This window comes from Podarcis filfolensis (assembly GCF_964270895.1).
Source record: "Podarcis filfolensis genome assembly, chromosome: 1".
NCBI lineage: Eukaryota > Metazoa > Chordata > Lepidosauria > Squamata > Lacertidae > Podarcis > Podarcis filfolensis.
The window spans coordinates 12,873,159-12,892,322 of record NC_139604.1 but is presented as its reverse complement, the minus strand read 5'-3'; the positions used below and the strand labels follow the sequence as shown (position 1 = coordinate 12,892,322).

Below are 19,164 nucleotides of genomic sequence, written 5' to 3'. Positions count from 1 at the left end.
CTGAAGCAAAGTTCTTAACCCGAGGTATTATTTCTGGGTTAGCGGAGTCTGTAACCTGAAGCGAATGTAACCTGAAGCGTATATAACCCGATGTACCACTGTACTGGTATTTGCAAAAGTTCCAACGTTCAATATTACCTTGTGTGAAAATGGGGGAGGGGGGAGAATTGCCCCATGGCTGCTGACAGAAGACATTCAGTCCACCAAGTTCCTCCCCGGAAGTCCTGACCAATTGATTACCATATTGTCACTCAAGGTGACAGCATGGAGTGTTTGAACACTGAAAAGGGACTGCTTTTTAAAGAGGATGCCTATGAACTTCAATGCACTTATGAGTTCATGGTGCATAACCATAATGTGCATTTGCATTAAAAAAAGATCCATAAAGCATTTATCCAGCATAAGGAACTTGGTGGTCTTGCTATGCAACTAGTATTTCCTTTTTTAGTTTCTTACAATATAACTTTTTAAAAATTTCTCCCGCCACCTGCAGCTTCAGAGGTAATGTCTCATGAAAACATAAGCTCATTCGCCGGAGAAGACATGAAGGTGTGTGTTATTGATAGATTGCTTCATAAAATTACACTGTGGTACCCCTACAGCTAAAGAGGTTACTGTCAATCACACTCCCACATATTTTAGAAACTATAGTATATGTGCAGGGCCTTATATGTACAGGACTATAGTGTATGTGGGGCTAAATGCATCTCTCTCTGGTCCTCAGAACTCTCGGTGCCCATTGCCCCAGACCACACCTCTCAACAGCCCTGCTTGACTGCTTTTGTCTGGCTGGAATGGGCAATAATGCTTTAATGGATGGAGAGATGGGTGTGTAAAAGCTAGAGGTGCCAGAAGGCATTGTTTTCTGTCCTTCCCTGTGTTTAGTGCATGCCGCACTGTTTCTCAAATCAAATCAAATCAAATTTTATTAAACGGTCACAGACCAGATTAACTCGTACAGCTAGTCAGCAAAGCATAACACCGGAAAAACAAAGGACAATTTCAATACAGATTAGGCCATAACAGCAATTTAAAATTAGACAGCATAAATAAAATTAAGCACTGTTTCTGTTCTACTGCGTTTTGTCTTCCACCCAAAACCACGTTATTTGCCCCACTGTCTGTCCACTTTGGCAAAATTACTGTATTTTTCGCTCTATAGGACGCACTTTTTCCCCTCCAAAAATTAAGGGGAAATGTGTGTGCGTCCTATGGAGCGAATGCAGGCTCCTTGGCTTCAGCGATAGCAATGCGAAGCCTCCAAAGCGCAGAGGGAGCGCTCCCTCCTCGCTCCGGCTGCTACGCGTTGCTTTCGCTGAAGCTTGGAGAGTGAGAGGGGTCGGTGCACACCTCCAGGCTCCAGGGTCTCGCTCTCCAGGCTTCAGGGATTGCTGCCTGAAGCCTTTGGAGCGCAGCGGGAGCTCGCGCTGCGCTCCGAAGGCTTCAGGTTCCTTTCGCTGAAGCCAGGAGAGCAAGACTCTCCCAGCCTAAGCAGAGAGGGAGAGCTGCTTGGCGCCCCTTCAGCGAAGCGGGAGCAGAAATGGAAGGGGCTCTGTTTCTCCTGCCACTTCGCTGAAGGAGCACTGAGCAGAGAGGAGGAGAATTTTTTTTTCTTGTTCTCCCCCTCTAAAACAAGGTGCGTCCTATGGTCGGGTGCGTCCTATAGAGCGAAAAATACGGTGCATAACTTTACATCATATATCTCGTTGAGATTCCTGCATTGCAGGAGGTTGGACTCGATGACCCTCGGATGAACCTTCCATCTCTACAGTTATCTGTGATTCTATAAGTACTGTAATTAATTACGTAAATTGCCTACACGGTGTTGACATTGCGTTGTTCCACTCCATTTCAGTGCAAAAGGATCACAGTGCAAACATGGGGGGGGAGTAACATAACCAGTTATGTATCGTTTATGGGCTGAAGGCAACAACAGTAGCAAATACCAGTTGCATTTGCTGAACTGTTTTCTGTTCCGGACTTGGAACCGTTGAGGAAACGTCAGCCATTCCCATTTGTGTTTTCATTTGAGTTCTCCAACACCCTGGTAGAAACTTTGGACTTTGGTATGGCTGGAACATTGCTTCTGCCTACTTCTGCCTCTTGCCTGTCCCATACAGCCCTCAGGTGGTTGCCTATAGGGCCCTTGAGGTTCCCCACCTTTGAACTATAGAAATAGCAGCAACACCTGAAATAGGTAAAATGCTGGAAAGAGGCTCTTGTGGTAGGTTAGGCTTTTAAAACCACCTGTCCCTTTTTAAATGAATATTGGCTACACCACCAGAAGGGTATGTCGTAAATAGTATCAAGATTGTAATTTTCTTTTAATTTGTGAAATAATTCCTCTTCCTACTGGTCCGGGGGTTTTTTTTTGTTTTGTTTTTTCGCTGGTATATTTAAATTAGCCTATAGATCACATTACTGAGTAGGCGTTGTTGTAGCCTAACAACATGTAATGACAGCCAGCTGCACATTCAGAAATAAGACACGATTGACTGTATCACTTCAGACTGGACAAAGGATAAAATGCCCCTAATTTTGGAAAATTCTCTCTGCATGTAGAAAATTAGTACAACCGGGAGAGAGGTTCCACCCCACCTTGCTCCTTGATGGTTATTTTTCTACATTCAGGGAGTTGTGGAAGCATTGAAGCAATAGTCTCTCCTCTTGCAGTCTTAAAATGGTAAATCCCGTAAAGAGTTCTGCCATGTGATACTGCTTGCTATGTAGATTTCTTTATTTTTCTTGAAATTTCTATTCCTTTCTTCAAATGTCTGTGTAATACTTGCTGTACATGCCCAGAGTTTCTGTGATCTTGTTCTAACTTCACCTGTCTCCTTTCATACACATCAAGGGTACCATATCCTATTCTCTTGTACTGAACTATTCAGAAATTCCTAGCATTAAAGAAGCACGAAATAATTTCTAGCATTCCCTACTTAGTTACTCTCTGTTTGTATTAATTCAACCATAAAATGCCAAATTGATGGAGCCCTGAGTCTTGCCAAGTAGTGTTGAGGAGCAGACATCAATCTGTCTGAAGAGACAATGGAGTGAGCTTTTAGGGGGTGAAGTCAAACTGCTGGAGAATCACAGCACCTGCTGTGGTTGCAGAAACCAGTAACTCATAACTGCTGCCTCCGGCATTGCTTTTGCTGCATCAGCAGCACCATAGTGACCTCCTTGGGGGGCAAGCCTGAGCAGTGTGTGTGGAGGTCCTGGGCTGCGCAGATGACCATCTCCTGTGGTCTCACTGATGTGATCCAAAGGAAAGCAGAGCAATATGTTTGGCACCAGACTGGCTGCAGGAGTTGCTGGAAGCCATCCAACCATAGCTGTCAACTGTCCCTTATTTGGCAGGAAAGTCCCTTATCCCAGCGCTGTGTCCTGCTGCTGTCCCTTATTGATGATGTCCCTTAAATTTCCCGGGTTTCAAAGGAAGCAGCTCCTCTCCCTCCCTCCCTGCTGGCCAGGGAGGAGGGAGGCTCCAACTGTGTTGCTTGGCTGTGTTGCTCACCCAATAAGGAGTCTAAGAACGACTGGGGGGTGGAGCTTGCATGCCTTGTGCTGATCAAATCAGCCGCGTTGCCTGGGGACTCGCCTTTGCTCAGCGCTTCCCAGCGGAGAGGTGGCAGTGGTTTTCCTTGCTGCATCCCCTTTGCTGGGTTGCTGCGCTGTGGGAACCACCGCTTGAGGCTTCATTTGGCTGCTGACTGGGTTTTCTGCCTTTGGCTCAGAGGGGCTCAGAAGTTGAACCGGAAAATCCCTTATTTTGGCTGCTGATCCCTTATTTTCAAGGCTGCTGGTCCCTTATTTTCAAATCTGTAAGTTGACAGCTATGCATCCAAACATCGCGGGGATTCCACTCCGGATTTGTGTAGGGTTTACTCCTTAGCATTTTCTTCTCCCGCAGATGTACTGCAAGACAGTAGATACGGATTTTTCCTCTGGGTTTACTCCCAAAGTCTTTTTCATAGAATCGTAGAGTTGGAAGGGATCCTGAGGACCACCTAGTCCAACCCCTCAATGCAGGAATATGCAGCTGTCCAAAGAAGGATCAAACCTGCAACCCTGGCATTATCAGCACCATGCTCTAACCAACTGAACTCTTCTGCATGAATGAGTATGGCCACAAGGCAGCAGAGGTCTAGGATCAGAGTTGTCCTTCTCCTAGATGGGCTATCTTCCCAGGTTGTCGAGCCCCTTCTGCCCCTCACTTCCCCCATCAACATGTGCAGAAGCCACCTTCTTGACCATTTGACTCACTATTGGTCTTGTATACTCAATCTGCCAGAGCCTGTATTCGCATGAAGGAGACCCATAGTTGGTTTAGCCGGCCAGTCAAAGCCGTTTGCGGGATGTGGCTGCTTTTGCATTCTGACTGCTTGTAGGGGCCACAGGTGAGAGCTGAGTGCAGGGTGGGGACCAAAGGTGGACATACCACCCAAGAAGGAGCACAATGTGTCCCCTTCCAGAGGTACAAGCCATATACCCCAAGCAGTGTATACCGTATTTTTCGCTCTATAAGACGCACCAGACCACAAGACGCACCTAGTTTTTGGAGGAGGAAAACAAGAAAAAAAATATTCTGAATCTCAGAAGCCAGAACAGCAAGAGGGATCGCTGTGCAGTGAAAGCAGCAATCCCTCTTGCTGTTCTGGCTTCTGGGATAGCTGCGCAGCCTGCATTCGCTCCATAAGACGCACACACATTCCCCCTTACTTTTTAGGAGGGGAAAAGTGTGTCTTACAGAGCAAAAAATACGGTATACATCTTCTGCCTGGGAGCTAAAAAGCTTCTTCGGTTTATACAATGGGCTGACTCTTGCCCAGTGAGATCGTAGACTCCTTTTCTTCCTTTGATCTTTCAATATTCATGGCAAAAAATACGGTATTTCATTGAAATTAAGACCAGTAGTTATAAAAAGACTACATTTTAGTACACTAGTGTTGGTGATGATTATTGTCATTTGCAGAAATGGACAAGTCAAATGTCTGCTCTCTCATCACGACCTTCTGGACCTGTGCCATCCCGCAGAAACTTATTTTCATCAGAACAGATTCCTCAACCTGCTGAAACAACCCCACCTGTCCCAGCGCTGACTGTAACCCCTAACCCTATGAGTTCTCCAGTATCTTCAGATGGAGAGAACATGAAAGATGTGGTTGTAAGAGAACAAGTTCATCCTGACTCTTCAGATGGAGAGAATATGAAAGACATAGTTGTAAGAGAAAGACTTCATCCTGCGTCTGAAACCTCTCTGTCAAGTTCCGTTGGAAGCGCAGCAAAAACTTCTGAGGCTAGGGATTCAGAAAGCCTTGCTTCTTTAGGTCCTGAGAGGAAAGTGACAGAAGAGGAAATACCTGTCATAGTCAAAAAACCTCCTATTAAAGAATATCTGCCAGTACCAATACAGGTAGCTGATGGTGATATGTAACATATTATTTCACTTTCCCCTCCCCAGGGGATAATGTGGGTTATTCAGCTTTCTCCTCTAATGGGCAAGCTGTTTGGAGCTTTGAGGTTACCATTCTTGCTCTTTTGAAGCCATACCATATACAGTGGTACCTCGGGTTAAGTACTTAATTCGTTCCAGAGGTATGTTCTTAACCTAAAACTGTTCTTAACCTGAAGCACCACTTTAGCTAATGGGGCCTCCTGCTGCTGCCACGCCGCCGGAGCAGAATTTCTGTTCTCATCCTGAAGCAAAGTTCTTAACCTGAAGCACTTTCTCTGGGTTAGCGGAGTTGGTAATCTGAAGCGTATGTAACCCGAGGTACCACTGTAATTAATAGATGCGTTCTTACAGTGGGGTCAAGAGTAGCAACTGTAATGATGATCCAGCTGTGCCACATCAGACTTTTACCGTAAATATGCTGTACACTAAGGGATCCTCCAGACAATCTGTTTGTTGGTACAGTGGTACCTCTGGTTGCGAATGGGATCCGTTCCGGAGCCCTGTTCGCAACCTGAAAGGAACGCAACCCGAGTCTGCACATGCGCAGGTCGCAATTCGTCGCTTCTGCGCATGCGCGTGACGTCATTTTTTGCATCTGCGCATGCGTGAGAGGCAAAAGCCGGAAGTAACCCTTTCCGGTACTTCCAGGTCACCGCGGGACGCAACCTGAAGCAAACGTAACATGAGGTATGACTATTCATCTGGATTTGCTTGCAGAATACTTAAGCGGTGATTAGACTATAGACATTTTCAGGCTTTTTCAGCCACATACCAGTGCAAATTCTGGTTGTGTACTTGGGGTGTCTTGAGCAACAAAGCCCACATCCCCACAAAGATAATACTTTTTGCAGTAAGGAAATTGACAGGAAAGTAACTGGAAAATGTGGGCAGCACTTGCTTTGACACAACATTGTCTAGCTTCCCTGCCAACAAATCAGGATAAATGCTCAATAAACAGGTCATCTGTAAGTGCCCTGACTCAGGTCTTCACTGAGCATTTGTTCCGATTTTTTTGAGAGGGTTATTCGACAATGAGCATTCATCCTGATTTACTTGCGGTGTTTACGTGTCTTCCTGTTAACCACCCATTCATCCCACCCTTTGCAGTGAATTTCCCAGTCACTTTCCAAACAGCAAAATGTCCAATTGGCAGGAAGATTTGTTAAAGTAGAACCTTTCGAGCCTGTGAAAATGGGAATTTGCTCCATTCTGACCGACTTTGTACAGTGATGTTCTACCTAGCTGCACTCTGCCAGCAGAAGTTCTTTTGCACACTCATTTTGCATTCTTGCTGTTACAGTGATTTATAAGAGTGAATAACTATCTTTTTTCTTCTTCTTGATGTATCCCCTCTGAAATTACAAAGGAATCACAGCCTAAGTCTGAAGTTTCTGTGAGTGTCTCACCTCAGTTTGTGGCACCTCCTAGACCATCAGGTAAATTGACATAACTTTTCGAATAGTAATCATCAGCTTCCAGGTGGTTTGGGTTCTATATAAAATAAAGCAAAACATGATATGCCAAGGACCAAAAGGGGGAAAAGGGGCTTTTCACAAGTTCACAACCTACTTTTAAAACCTCGCTTGGCCTGGTGCTTGGGTTCAAGAAACAGAAAGAATATTGCCTATAGGAAGCCAACAGACATTTGTTAAATATGTATACTGTTTTTTGTCTCTATGACCATATTTATGCAAAAAACTCAATGGTTGTCTAGTGGGCAAACCTCAACAACTCTGAGCAAAGCATGAAGCTTTGTCCCCCAAGGAAAAACTTCTGGCAAGAAAAAGAAAAAGATTAACAAATAAACTAACACTAGACTGAGGAGAAAAGTACAAGGGAGCTCTGGTGAATGTGACTGTCAACCCGGGGCGGTTCCACTATGAAATTAATGAAGCTTAATTCTAGAGAACTACAGTCCACATTGCTTAAAAAATGTGGATCTAGTGGGTCTTTTGTTGTATATATTTCAACAATCCCAAAGTTTGAGAGTCAGTAGCACAGATGTTGTAAAGGTGTGGTGGTCTGTTGTGGAACAGTCCCACTGAATAAGATAACAGTGGTTACCCAAACCTCGTTGCTGGCTGTGAAGGGTCCCCCATGACAGTTCAAGCTTCAGGGTCCCCAAGATGTTAAGTCCACCACTGCTGTTGACAAAGGCAGGAGCGAACTGCATCATGAGAACTTCCTAAAGTGTTCCTCCTGCCTTCGAACCAGCACCCAACCTGAGAGCACTGCAATGCCAGTGAGTAACTTATACTTAAGTTAGGTACCAGCTGTACTTTTCAAAGCATGGGTTATGAATGTGGCTTATTACAATGATTAGTTTGCTTTAAATGAGGATTCCTTGTTTAAATATGGCACCCGGCTAATAAGGCTCTTCAAAAGTGAAACTAAACTTGGCAGAAATATTTTCCCTGACCATGTGAGAGAAGCACTTAGAGACTAGTGGCTGGGGAAACCCAGCCAGCCAGATGGGCGGGGTATAAATAAATATAACTACTACTACTACTACTACTACTACTACTACTAGCACTTTCCTCAGACTTATTGAGGCTCATCAGTATAGGGCTAAACCAGTGGTTCTCAAACTTTTTCTTTGGGCCACACTTACAGAACAAAAATTTGCTTGCTCCACACCATTTTTTATTGATAAGAAATACATTTGAAAGCAAAAAGAAATGACTTGATTCTGATAAGCTATCTGGATTGTATTGGACACTGAAATATTTAAATGTTTCTTTGATTATCCTTGAATCTTCCTGCTACAATTGCCATCCTCCCCTGCCACACCTTCGAGAACCACTGAGCTAATCCATGATTTAATGTTACATGCAAACACAACCTATGTTTCTATTTCTCCTCCTGTCTTTCTTTCCCAGAGGTAGGATTGCTGATCTTCCATCCTTTGGATCAGGACCCATTAGAGGCAGAAAAGCTGTTTCCATAAGACTATGCAGAATTGCAGGATTCTTTTATAGTTGATACCTCTGCAGTAAGAAGAAACTGATAACCAGGGAACTCTCAGGACAGGACTAATTATACAGAAAGCATATATAGGAAATTCTACAGGGGTATTGGAAGACAATAGCAAGTTAGCAGTCTTGCTTTTGCTATCAAGCCAAAGAAAAGAGATTGGATGTTTGTGCACTAACTGCTGCAAAGTGTTTAGAAGTTGCTCCTTGAAAAAGAAAGGGGTTGCCTTAGTCAGAGGCCAAAATATATTGCAGTTATACATCATTTCCTCATATAGAGGTAGCCATAATTGTGTCCTCTACCTTGTGTTTAACTCCATATCCCATTACCCTGGCCATTGGCTATGCTGGCCAAGGGCTAGGGATGGGCATATCTATTAATCTAGACTTCTCTCAGTTTCTCATTCTTCTAATCCTAAATTCAGCTTTCCACATTTCCACATCATTTTGCAGATTTTTTTTAGTCCGCACAAAAACTCATTGGCATTTCAGCGAGAATTTCTAATATACACATTTTTACTAAGCATATTTCCCTTAATTGTTTCTGTTTTCCCTGTTTTTTACATTATTTTCACTAATATGTGCACTATTCTTCTTCTTCTTCTCTTCTTATCCCACTTTGCTCTCTGTGGTCATTTATGGAAGTGACAGTGTCTTTACTGAATTCCATAACAAAATAACTCATTACTCAAATGATTTGGTCTATTTTGCTGGGGAGCGTTGTGCATTATTAATTTACACTAAGTAAAATTAAATACCAGATTTCACAAATAAAAATTTGTTGCTCTTCCATTTGTTGCTCTTTAATATGTTATTTTTCTTGCTGATCCATCCTAGATTCAGTTGTTGAACCAGTACAGCAATTGCCTTGGAAATCTATGGTAAGGAATAACTCGTTAAGCACTGCTCTGACAGCATATAATACAGTTAAGGTTGTGATGTCTGTGTAGTGATGGCAGCATCATGCAAAGTTTCTTATCTACCTCATTAGTTCATGATCTGTTGCAGAAAACAGCACGAGGAGTTGGTGCAATCTGGCTTCCTATCATTCCCTGCATCTGATTATATATCCACTTGCCAGGGATAGTTATTACCTCTTTAAAAGACACTTTGGATTCATTTGGAAAATGTTTTGTGCTGACACACTTGTCACTTTCTCTTCCTCCTCCTTGGTTATCACAGCCCTGGTTTTTCTGCTTTAAAAAAGAACAGGTAGATTGGGGAGGTATATATTTATGGGTGGTCTTTGAGCACGGAAGTCTCTCGCTATTGCCACATTGTTAATGCCTTTAGTTAATTTTGTTTGGTGGAGAAGAGACTTGTTTATGACTTTCAGCATTCTGATCTACAGTCCTGATTTCCACCTTTCCCCTACCTTTTTTCTTGGCAAAGCCCCTTCAAGGTTTGGCTGGATATGACATTTCCCATTGGGAACTCAGCTGAGTAGTTCAGCTGATCCCAGGGAGCCTGCTCTCACCACAGGTCAGCTGTTAGGTCAGGGGTAGGCAACCTAAGGCCCGTGGGCCAGATGCAGCCCAATCGCCTTCTCAATCTGGCCCGCGGACGATCCAGGAATCAGCGTGTTTTTACATGGGTAGAATGTGTCCTTTTATTTAAAATGCATCTCTGGGTTATTTGTGGGGCCTGCCTGTTGTTTTTACAATAGTAGCCTGTGTGTTTTTATTTAAAATGCATCTCTGGGTTACGTATTTGTGGGGCATAGGAATTTGTTCATTTATTTATTTTTTTCAAAATATAGTCCGGCCCACCACATGGTCTGAGGGACGGTGGACCGGCCCCCTGCTGAAAAAGGTTGCTGACCCCTGAGATAGGCACAAACAACAAACCTCCTTTGCCCCTGCACAATCAGGGGTGCACATTAAGGCTCCCAATTGTGCATTGACAGCTGTGTCTCCACCTGCCCCTCACCTTACTTCACATATGAAATCCGGTGTGGGGCAGATGGGTCTAGTTTGGGGAAAACCATGTAGTTGGAGACCCTTTGGGGAAAGGGGTTTACATTTCCCCCTCCTACCTCCGCCTCCCGGGCTAATTCTGTTTCTGTGTGGAAAACAATAAGTTCAGACTGGGAGGCCTGGTTTGCACACAAAGCCATGGTTTGTTAAACTATGGTTTATTAAACCATGGTTTGTCTGATGGCCTGAACCCTGCCCACTGGCTTCAACTCTGGTTGTTTACTGCCAAGAAACTACAGTCTGAAGCCATGGTTTGCTATAGCCTTATGAACCTAGGTTTGTTTTAACTTTGACTTGGTTGTACATGCAAAACTAGTGTGCAGACTTCCTTAAGCACAGTTTGCTTGCCACCAGCCCAGATGGCCAGACTGCAATTTTATGTGCACACCTTTGAACGTACATCCTATTGAATTCACAAAGAACTAGTTCTGAGTAAACATGCAATAACACTGTGCAGTAGAAATACCTTCACATACACCTTCTAAACTCATGTTTCTGTGCACAGCCTATTAGCTTAGTGCTGCGGCTGGCCGTTGTTTTGTGCCTGGAGATGGTGGCTGTTGGACATTCAGCAGTACTAGCAGATGATGTCAGCACTGATCAGGACTGGCTTGTGTCACCAATACTGTGGGAGGAAACATGTGAATTCCTGTGACCCGCACATGTGGGGTAAATAGCAAAAGAATCAGCTGGGTGCCTGGATTCAAAAAATGGGGCTAAATCACTCTCCAGCAAGAGAAAGCCCTCAGTAGCAGAGTTTAAACTCACAAAGTCAAGCAGTTAGGAATGTAGGCTGTTAAACCTTTTGCATATCCCATTTAGTTCGCTAGCAAAGCACTCTTGACTTTCCGCCCTCTGGCAGTGAACAGACCACACCATTAGTAAGTTTGAATGCTTTACTTACAAATTCCCAAGGTCTGATTTATGCATTATTCCATGCAGCAGCAAGGGTAAAAAGTATTGGGTAGAAAATACAGAGATAGCTTCAAACACATGCTTGTAAGCTTGGAGCAAAGCTTAAAGACATCCTTCTTTGTAGGTTACATAGTGAGAAGAGAGTGACAACAGAAAGAGAAGGCATGATCTAGCTGAGTCTAGGTATCTAACTCTGTGGTCTTAACCCCTTCATTCACTAACTAGCAGCCATACATAGTTACGTTTGACTGCAATTTCTCCCAGATATAACATCATCATAGGATAGCACTTGTGCAGCTGCCATTCCCCATCCAACAGCCTCTGATGCTTATCTGCTAGCATGCATATGACAGCCCAGCTGAAAATATAACCTGTCTGCTTTATTCCCTGACTTCAGAAATTAGAAATAATGTTTATACTGGTAGGATATATACTGTATTACTAATATATTGTTTATTTGCATTTTTCCTGTTTATGCTCTTCATTTTGTTGTATTATCATAAACATCTGACCAATAAAATTTATTCATTTGAAAGCCTCTTGTTAAAAAACCTGTTCCCAAGACCTGGGGAGGGGGGGGGGGAGATGAGCACAGTACCCAACTGCAGAGGAATTTCCAAAATCCAAATAACTCCTTTGTTCATCTTGCAGCTTTCAAAATTTCATAATTATGCCCTCTCTCCCTTTTTTAAATTACAGTTCCAGGAAGCGGTTTTTAGTGGAAACAAGTTTGAACCATTCTTGAGAAGTGTCAGTAAAGTACAGCCTCCGCCACCTATTTTTGGCAAAGGAGATGTCGGTCCTTTAGAAACAATGTACCCATCTGATGCTAACAAAGAACGAGAAGACCAAGATCCACCTGATGGGATGTCATTGACAAAAGTGGCGAGTAGTCTGGACACTAAATTAATCAAGAGCAGTGGGGAGCTTTCTATACTAAGGCTTATAGAAAGAAAAATGGATTTAGAAGAGGAGGATCAAAAACGTGGCATGCAGGATGAAAAGGCCTCGGAACCACTCGCTGTCACATCGGGTTCTTCTGAAAAGACACTAGAAGATAAACTAGCAGAACAAGCAGAAATAAAACAGGTTGAGATTTCCTTTGAGAAGTCTCTTGAAGACGTGCTTGCTGAAAAACTTGTAAAAGTCGTAGCAGTGTCGTCGATTTTAAGCAAAAACCTTGAAAACATAGTTGCGGAGGGACTCTCAGAAGCAAAGCTGTCTGAAACGCCGGAGGATAGCAGTTTGCCAGGGGATAATAAATGTCTACCTGAGGAAAGAAAGATGTCTGGAGAGAAGGTTGCAGAACCAGATGTAACAAAACTGACAGCTGCTGTAAGTCAAAATTTGCAGGCTCATCTTATAGACAAATTGTGTGAAGAGGGGATAATCACAGATACAGATCTACCTGAAAAAGACCAGATAGTTTCTTTTCCAATTACTGCTGATTTGCTCAAGAGGAGGAAAAGCTTATCCAGGGAAAGCATGTCACAAACTGAAATAACAACACTAAAATCACTAAGTGAGCATCTATCAAGAACCACTATCAAAGCTGAATCCGTACAGCATAGTAAAGAAAGTAGTAAGGAAACTATTAAAGAAAGTAGTAAAGAAAGCGAGTTAGTAGTTACAGGGACAGGTTTATCTGAAAGCAAAATAGATGGCGATAGAGAGGCTACTTCATATCCTAAAACTGACAGTAGTTCAGTCGAACAAACAAATGCAAAGACAGACTTAAGAAAAGAACCCTCTAAACAGTCACTGGAAATCATTAGAGTAATGTTACCTGTGAACACAGACACAGATAACATTAAGCAGCGACTTTCCATTCATGATGCTCTCCTAGAAAAAATTTTAAAAGCAGAAATAAGAAGTTTGAAATCACTTTTAAGCAAAGAACACCGAGATCACTTTAAAGATCAACTTTCAGCGGCTGGATTAAAGGGAGAAGACTTGAAAACAGTGTGCCGGAAGTTGTCCTTGGCTGTGAAAGGGGATGACAGTGTTACACCAGAGAAGGCTGCGTTGCAAGAATGGCAGGATTCCTCTAGCGAGGGCCTTGCTAAAGAGACATTGGCGGTAAATGAAAGTATTCAAAATCTCTTTGAAGTGCTTTCACAGAACGAAATTGCCAACCTAAAAAATGCATTGAACAAAAAGATTCAAGACCATCTTTCAGACAGACTTTCAAAAATAGGAATGATCACAGAGAGTGAGTTAAAGAGAATACTTGGAAACTTGTTTCCAGTAGTGGAAAAACTAGCAAAGAGTGATGAAGGCTCAGACGAGCAAAGTACACAACTAGATACTCAAAGCCTGCATGACAGGTTTTCGGAGGAAGAACTACAAAATCTAAAGTCTCTCTTGAGCAGACTTCTAAACGAAGGCCACCGAGACAAACTTTCAGATTCAGAAGTACAAGGTTTAACATCAGTTTTAGAGAAAAGCTTTGAGGATCTTCCCATACAAAACAGTTCTGAAACTGGGATAAGCCAAGAAGTTGAGATAAAGGATGAATGCCGTACTATATCTCTGCCAGATGTTGAGGAAAGTCAGAGAGTTAGTAAAACAGATGTATCTGAGAGAGGAAAAGTTCCTTCAAAGGAAAGTCTTCATAAAATTTCAACAGCGGGTGAAAAACACAAAATAGAAAGAGAAGCTGTAGACCTTTCTGTAACAAGTCTTTTGGAAGTAGAAACAAGGAGCCAAGAAACTCAGACGATGGGTCAGCCCAAAAAAGTGAAACATAAAAAAGAAAGTCACAGGTTGCCGAAGTACAATGATAATCTGATCATACCAAATATAACGAGAACAACATTTGATGTAGGATTAAAAAGCAGGTCACCTGAGGAGACTTCGAAGAGAATCTCTGAACCATTTGCCACATCTTTTTTGAGTGCGCGTGATATTGGCATCCAAAGTGAAGCGAAAAATTATTTCTGCCACAAGCCCACCAGTTTTATTTCCAAGCCTCCCTTTCCGGTGAACCCTCAGACATTTCTCTTTTTGCATTCAGAATCTGAGGAGGATGCAAAGCCAGCAGTTAAACACCACCAGAAGGCAAAAAGGAAGAAATCTGACATAAAGAAGGATAGTGGGTCACACCAGCAAGCATCAATAAGTACACAAACCAGGAGAGAAAGGGTGCCTTCTGGAAGCACCTCTAAGGAGATTTTAAAAGAAAAATCCAAAAGGCACCCATCAGTTTCTCCCAAATTGAGCGCCACCGAAAACAGGAAGGATTCCAAAGCAACAGCATCCCCCAGCGGTACACGAAGGGAAAGCTTGAAGCAGAAATCTGAGAAGAAGCGAGATACGGAGGTTAAGCCCAAAAAATCACTCACCAAGACTGCTGTCCTGTCTGATCCACAGCTACAAAACCATTCCAAAAATATTTCGGAAAAATCATCCACAACTAAAATACCAGCTCCTGGGCGTACAAAAGGAAGCACATTGGTAAGAACGTTATTGACTTTGTACTTGAAGACCACAAATATTATTTCTGAAGGCAGCACATCTAGGACAATATATGCTTTAATGCATTTATTTTTTCCAAACAGAGCAGATCAGAGCCATGGAACTAGCGTTGCAAATTAAAATCAAAGCTCAACATCTTGGAAAAACAGACTTCAAAACAGGGGCTCCTGTATTAAAGACTTTAATGCCAGGTGATTTGACTACACCCATGAGCCCAGTAAACCCAGTGCTTACTGGTTGCTTACACAGCCAGCCTGCTGGTTGCACTAAGCAATGATCCTTGGGCCATGTAAATGATTGTTTTCAGAGACTGTACTGCTTTTCAGGAGTAGCAGTTGGGGTGGGGAGAGTTTTCTAACCCTTCTCTCCCTTGCCAGTCCTGATAAAAGTCCCTACCCCACCCTGCACACAAAAAGCCCCTGCTATTTGGCCTGGGATGGAAGCTGTCAGTAGGAACTTATCGGAAGAGGATTTTCATCAGGACCACAGCATGTGCGAGAAAGCCGTAAACCCTTTCCCCGCACAGCGGTTGCAGTCCTGATCAGTTGCTGTATCAGAATAGCACCACACAAAGCAAAGCAGTGTACAGTGGTACCTCGGGTTACATACGCAGGTTACAGACTCCACTAACCCAGAAATAGTACCTCGGGTTAAGAACTTTGCTTCAGGATGAGAACAGAAATCACACAGCAGCAGCGGGAGGCCCCATTAGCTAAAGTGGTGCTTCAGGTTAAGAACAGTTTCAGGTTAAGAACGGACCTCTGGAACGAATTAAGTATGTAACCAGAGGTACCACTGTAATGTGAAGCTTGGCCATTTCTGCCCTTCTAAACCTGACACAGAGTACATACACATCCTTGGCCCCATGTTACCCTTAGCACCATACTTTCTCTTCTTTTTTATTGCTTCTCAGCACACGGCGTTTGTTCCTTAAATGTTATTCCTTTGTTTGCAACAATATGTATAAGCCACCCACTTACAAAATTGAGGTGGTGTACAGCAGTATGTAAATAAAAGGGACATGGGATGTGGGTGGCGCTGTGGGTTAAACCACAGAGCCTAGGACTTGCCGATCAGAAGGTTGGCTGTTCGAATCCCTGCGACGGGGTGAGCTCCCGTTGTTCGGTCCCTGCTCCTGCCAACCTAGCAGTTCGAAAGCATATCAAAGTGCAAGTAGATAAATAGGTACCGCTCTGGCAGGAAGGTAAACGGTGTTTCCGTGTGCTGCTCTGGTTTCGCCAGAAGCGGCTTAGTCATGCTGGCCACATGACCCAGAAGCTGTACGCCGGCTCCCTCGGCCAATAAAGCGAGATGAGCGCCACAACCCCAGAGTCGGCCACGACTGGACCTAATGGTCAGGGGTCCCTTTACCTTTACAGCAATATGCACAGGTGCAGTAAAACACAAGATGCCACAAAAGCAATACACATCATCTTGCCTCTGCACGTTCTGCATCTTTTGACCTCCCTTCCAACTCCAGTTCCCAGCCATACCAGCATCCCTACAGGCATTGCAATCCCCTGCCAACAGCATCTAGGTCTCCATCTCCAGGAAAGGTGGAGAACCTCTCTCTGCCCTGCTCTGCCCAAGAGCCAACTTTTCAGGTGGGTGGGCCACCCACCCATCAGTCGCACAATGTCAGTATGAGATCACGATTGGAACGGGCAAGGTTCCAAGGCTGGGAACCACAGCACAAGGGGCGTTGCCACCGCTATACTTTGCAAGCCTCCTCATTCTCCTTTTCACCTTGGGTGTCAGAGGTGGGAAGAAGCACAGAGTCATTTGTTTGGAATCCATAGCTTCCCTATGCTTCCCCCTTTCCATCTTTTTTCCACCTGCGATGTCAGGGGCCTTCAAAGAATAGCCCTGGGAGGGAGAAGTTTTTTCCATGAGATAAAAGCCACTTCCCCCTCCATGGGCAAAGCATGGTCCCACTGTTCATTGGCTTCTGGGTGGTTGGAAGCTCACCTTCTTCCAGCAAAAGTTGAGAGCTCACTTTAAGCTCCTGATGGTTCCTTGAAGACCCACATTTACCTGTTCCATGCCCAATGTCCTGTATGACATCAAGTTTGGCCTGCAGGTCACAGGTCGCCCCCCCCCCGCTCTAGAACCTGTTTAGGGTTTCCCTAGGCAAACCAAGAAGGGACGCGGGTGGTGCTGTGGGTTAAACCACAGAGCCTAGGGCTTGCTGATCAGAAGGTCGGCGGTTCGAATCCCCGCGATGGGGTGAGCTCCCGTTGCTTGGTCCCAGCTCTTGCCAACCTAGCAGTTCCAAAGCACGTCAAAGTGCAAGTAGATAAATAGGTACCGCTCCGGCAGGAAGGTAAACGGTGTTTCCGTCCATTGCTCTGGTTCGCCAGAAGCGGCTTAGTCATGCTGGCCACATGACCCGGTAGCTGTACGCCGGCTCCCTTGGCCAATAAAGCGAAATGAGCGCCGCAACACCATAGTCGTCAGTGACTGGACCTTACGGTCAGGGGTCCCTTTACCTTTACCTTTTAGGCAAACCAAGAACTTGCACCCATGCATTGCCATCCGAGTGCTTAGAATGTTTGGTGTATCGGTCACAGCACTTCAGCCAATTGCTAATATGGGGAAGGAAATAGAACAGCAACCACTAGTATTTAGCTGATTAATTAGAAGACAACAGATACTAACCTGACCCAGATATTAACAGCGGCATGAGTTCGTTAAATGAAATAAAGTAAGGCTTAGGCATGCAAAGAGACAGAGAACAGTGCAAATTTGATTGTTTGATAAGCCAACCACTGAGCGCTGATGAATGAAAACTTTGGGTTGTAATCCAGCATTGTCAACAAGACTTCTTGCCTAATGGGACTTCCGCCCTCTCTCCTTTCTCCTGTGCCCCCTCTAAATCAGCCAATTTATGGGTAGGGAAGAGGAGGAGAAGGGGACATGAGTGGGATTGCAGCTCACATTGTCTTACAGTGAAGTTTGTCATAATTATTATACACATACATAAAACAACTCTTTGCTTTCATTTTGATATTCAGAACATTGCGGGCCCAGATGATATTGACATGGAAGCTTACAGGCATCTTGAAAAAGCCGTAGAAAGAGCTCTTCTTGATTTAGGAAGAGTCCCGGAAGGCAGCTCCAGCCAGGGAAGGCCAACTCCTGCTCCAAGTTCTACGACTCTCATAACCAAAGATTCACCCAGATCCTATCTCTCTGCTGTCGAGACGCCAAGAAATCAAGCGGGTTCAATAACGGAGATGCTTAACAATCAAGAACAGATCTTAAAAATGACACCCGATCAACTGGAGGTTGTACTTAGGATTCTCCAAAATATATTGAGGCAGAACGCAAGACCCCCAAATAATGGATGAATGGAAACAAGCTCTGTGTAAACCAGCTACGTATGTATGTTCTTACTTTCCCCCAGCTATTATGAAAAATAAAACCCTCTTTGTATATACATTTTTAAGGAAAGTTTAAGGATATTTTAAAATTATTGTAGATAGGAAGCTGGCTTATGTCAAGTCAAGTATCGATGACCCATACATTTCTCTTTCTGTGTGTGCCCGTGCGTGCATGCGTGTGTAAAATATGCCACAATGGCCTAGGCAAATTTGACAGGTGGGCAATGCCACCCACCTGTCAAATCACCTGTTTCTAGACACAACGTGAATCAAAACTGCCTGCAAATAATAAAGGGGCTCAGGTTTGATCCCCACATTGGGCAAAAGATTCCTGCATTGCCAGGAGCTGGATTAGATGACTCTCGTGGTCCTTTCCAAATCTATGATTCTATGACTTCCCTAAAAAGGAGCTTCCTCTAGGATGGAACAGTGCTGATGGCAAGCTCCCCCCCGCCAACTGCATCAGGGTATTCCGATGAAGAAACTCCCTAGTGCAGCTGATCTCAAGTAGGGCTTCCTATCAGCTCTGATAAACTTGCAACAGAACAACTGGGAGCTGACGTTAAGCTAGGAGTGGGGCAGAAATTTGAATCTATTTGTATTTAAAAGTGAATCTACCTAGTTAGCTCTTTTTAAAACAATATGCGAAATGAAAGACATCCTGCCAAATTTGCACTTCACTGAATTTTGAAAATACACTTCTCCAGCCAAGTAATGTTTACAAAAACACAAATAAGATACAGTGTGTGCATAAGCGTGCATTCACGAAAACACACCAAATGCATTGTACTAGGGAACATAATAAGTATTAGGGAAATGCATCTTGCAAAACTGTGCCTTAGGTAAAAAGGTTTATATTAGGAAAAGTTTGCACTTGGGATTCTGATGAATTTTAGGAATTTCTTTTAAAAAGAAAGCAACTGATATGAAGCAGTGGAGAAGTGAACTTGAACATTGGAAAAATGAGAAGCAGAGAAACCAAA

General features: G+C 43.8%; 1 protein-coding gene across 3 annotated transcripts in view; it reads left to right on the top strand.

Moving 5' to 3' along the window:
* C2CD6 (C2 calcium dependent domain containing 6) overlaps nt 1–18,237 on the top strand; it is a 36,617-nt gene extending 18,380 nt beyond the window's left edge. For 2 of the 3 annotated variants that reach the window (XM_083626192.1, XM_083626193.1), the window contains exons 12-17: nt 494–549; nt 4,976–5,416; nt 6,825–6,894; nt 9,268–9,311; nt 12,021–14,777; nt 17,813–18,237. In XM_083626192.1, the coding sequence (XP_083482318.1) occupies nt 494–549; nt 4,976–5,416; nt 6,825–6,894; nt 9,268–9,311; nt 12,021–14,777; nt 17,813–18,148 (3,704 nt within the window). In that variant the 3' untranslated portion in view covers nt 18,149–18,237. Of the gene's footprint in view, nt 1–493; nt 550–4,975; nt 5,417–6,824; nt 6,895–9,267; nt 9,312–12,020; nt 14,778–14,881; nt 14,990–17,812 lie in introns of all 3 variants that reach the window. The other variant, XR_014551270.1, reaches the window with a different exon arrangement.
* The last annotated feature ends 927 nt before the right edge of the window (nt 18,238–19,164 follow it).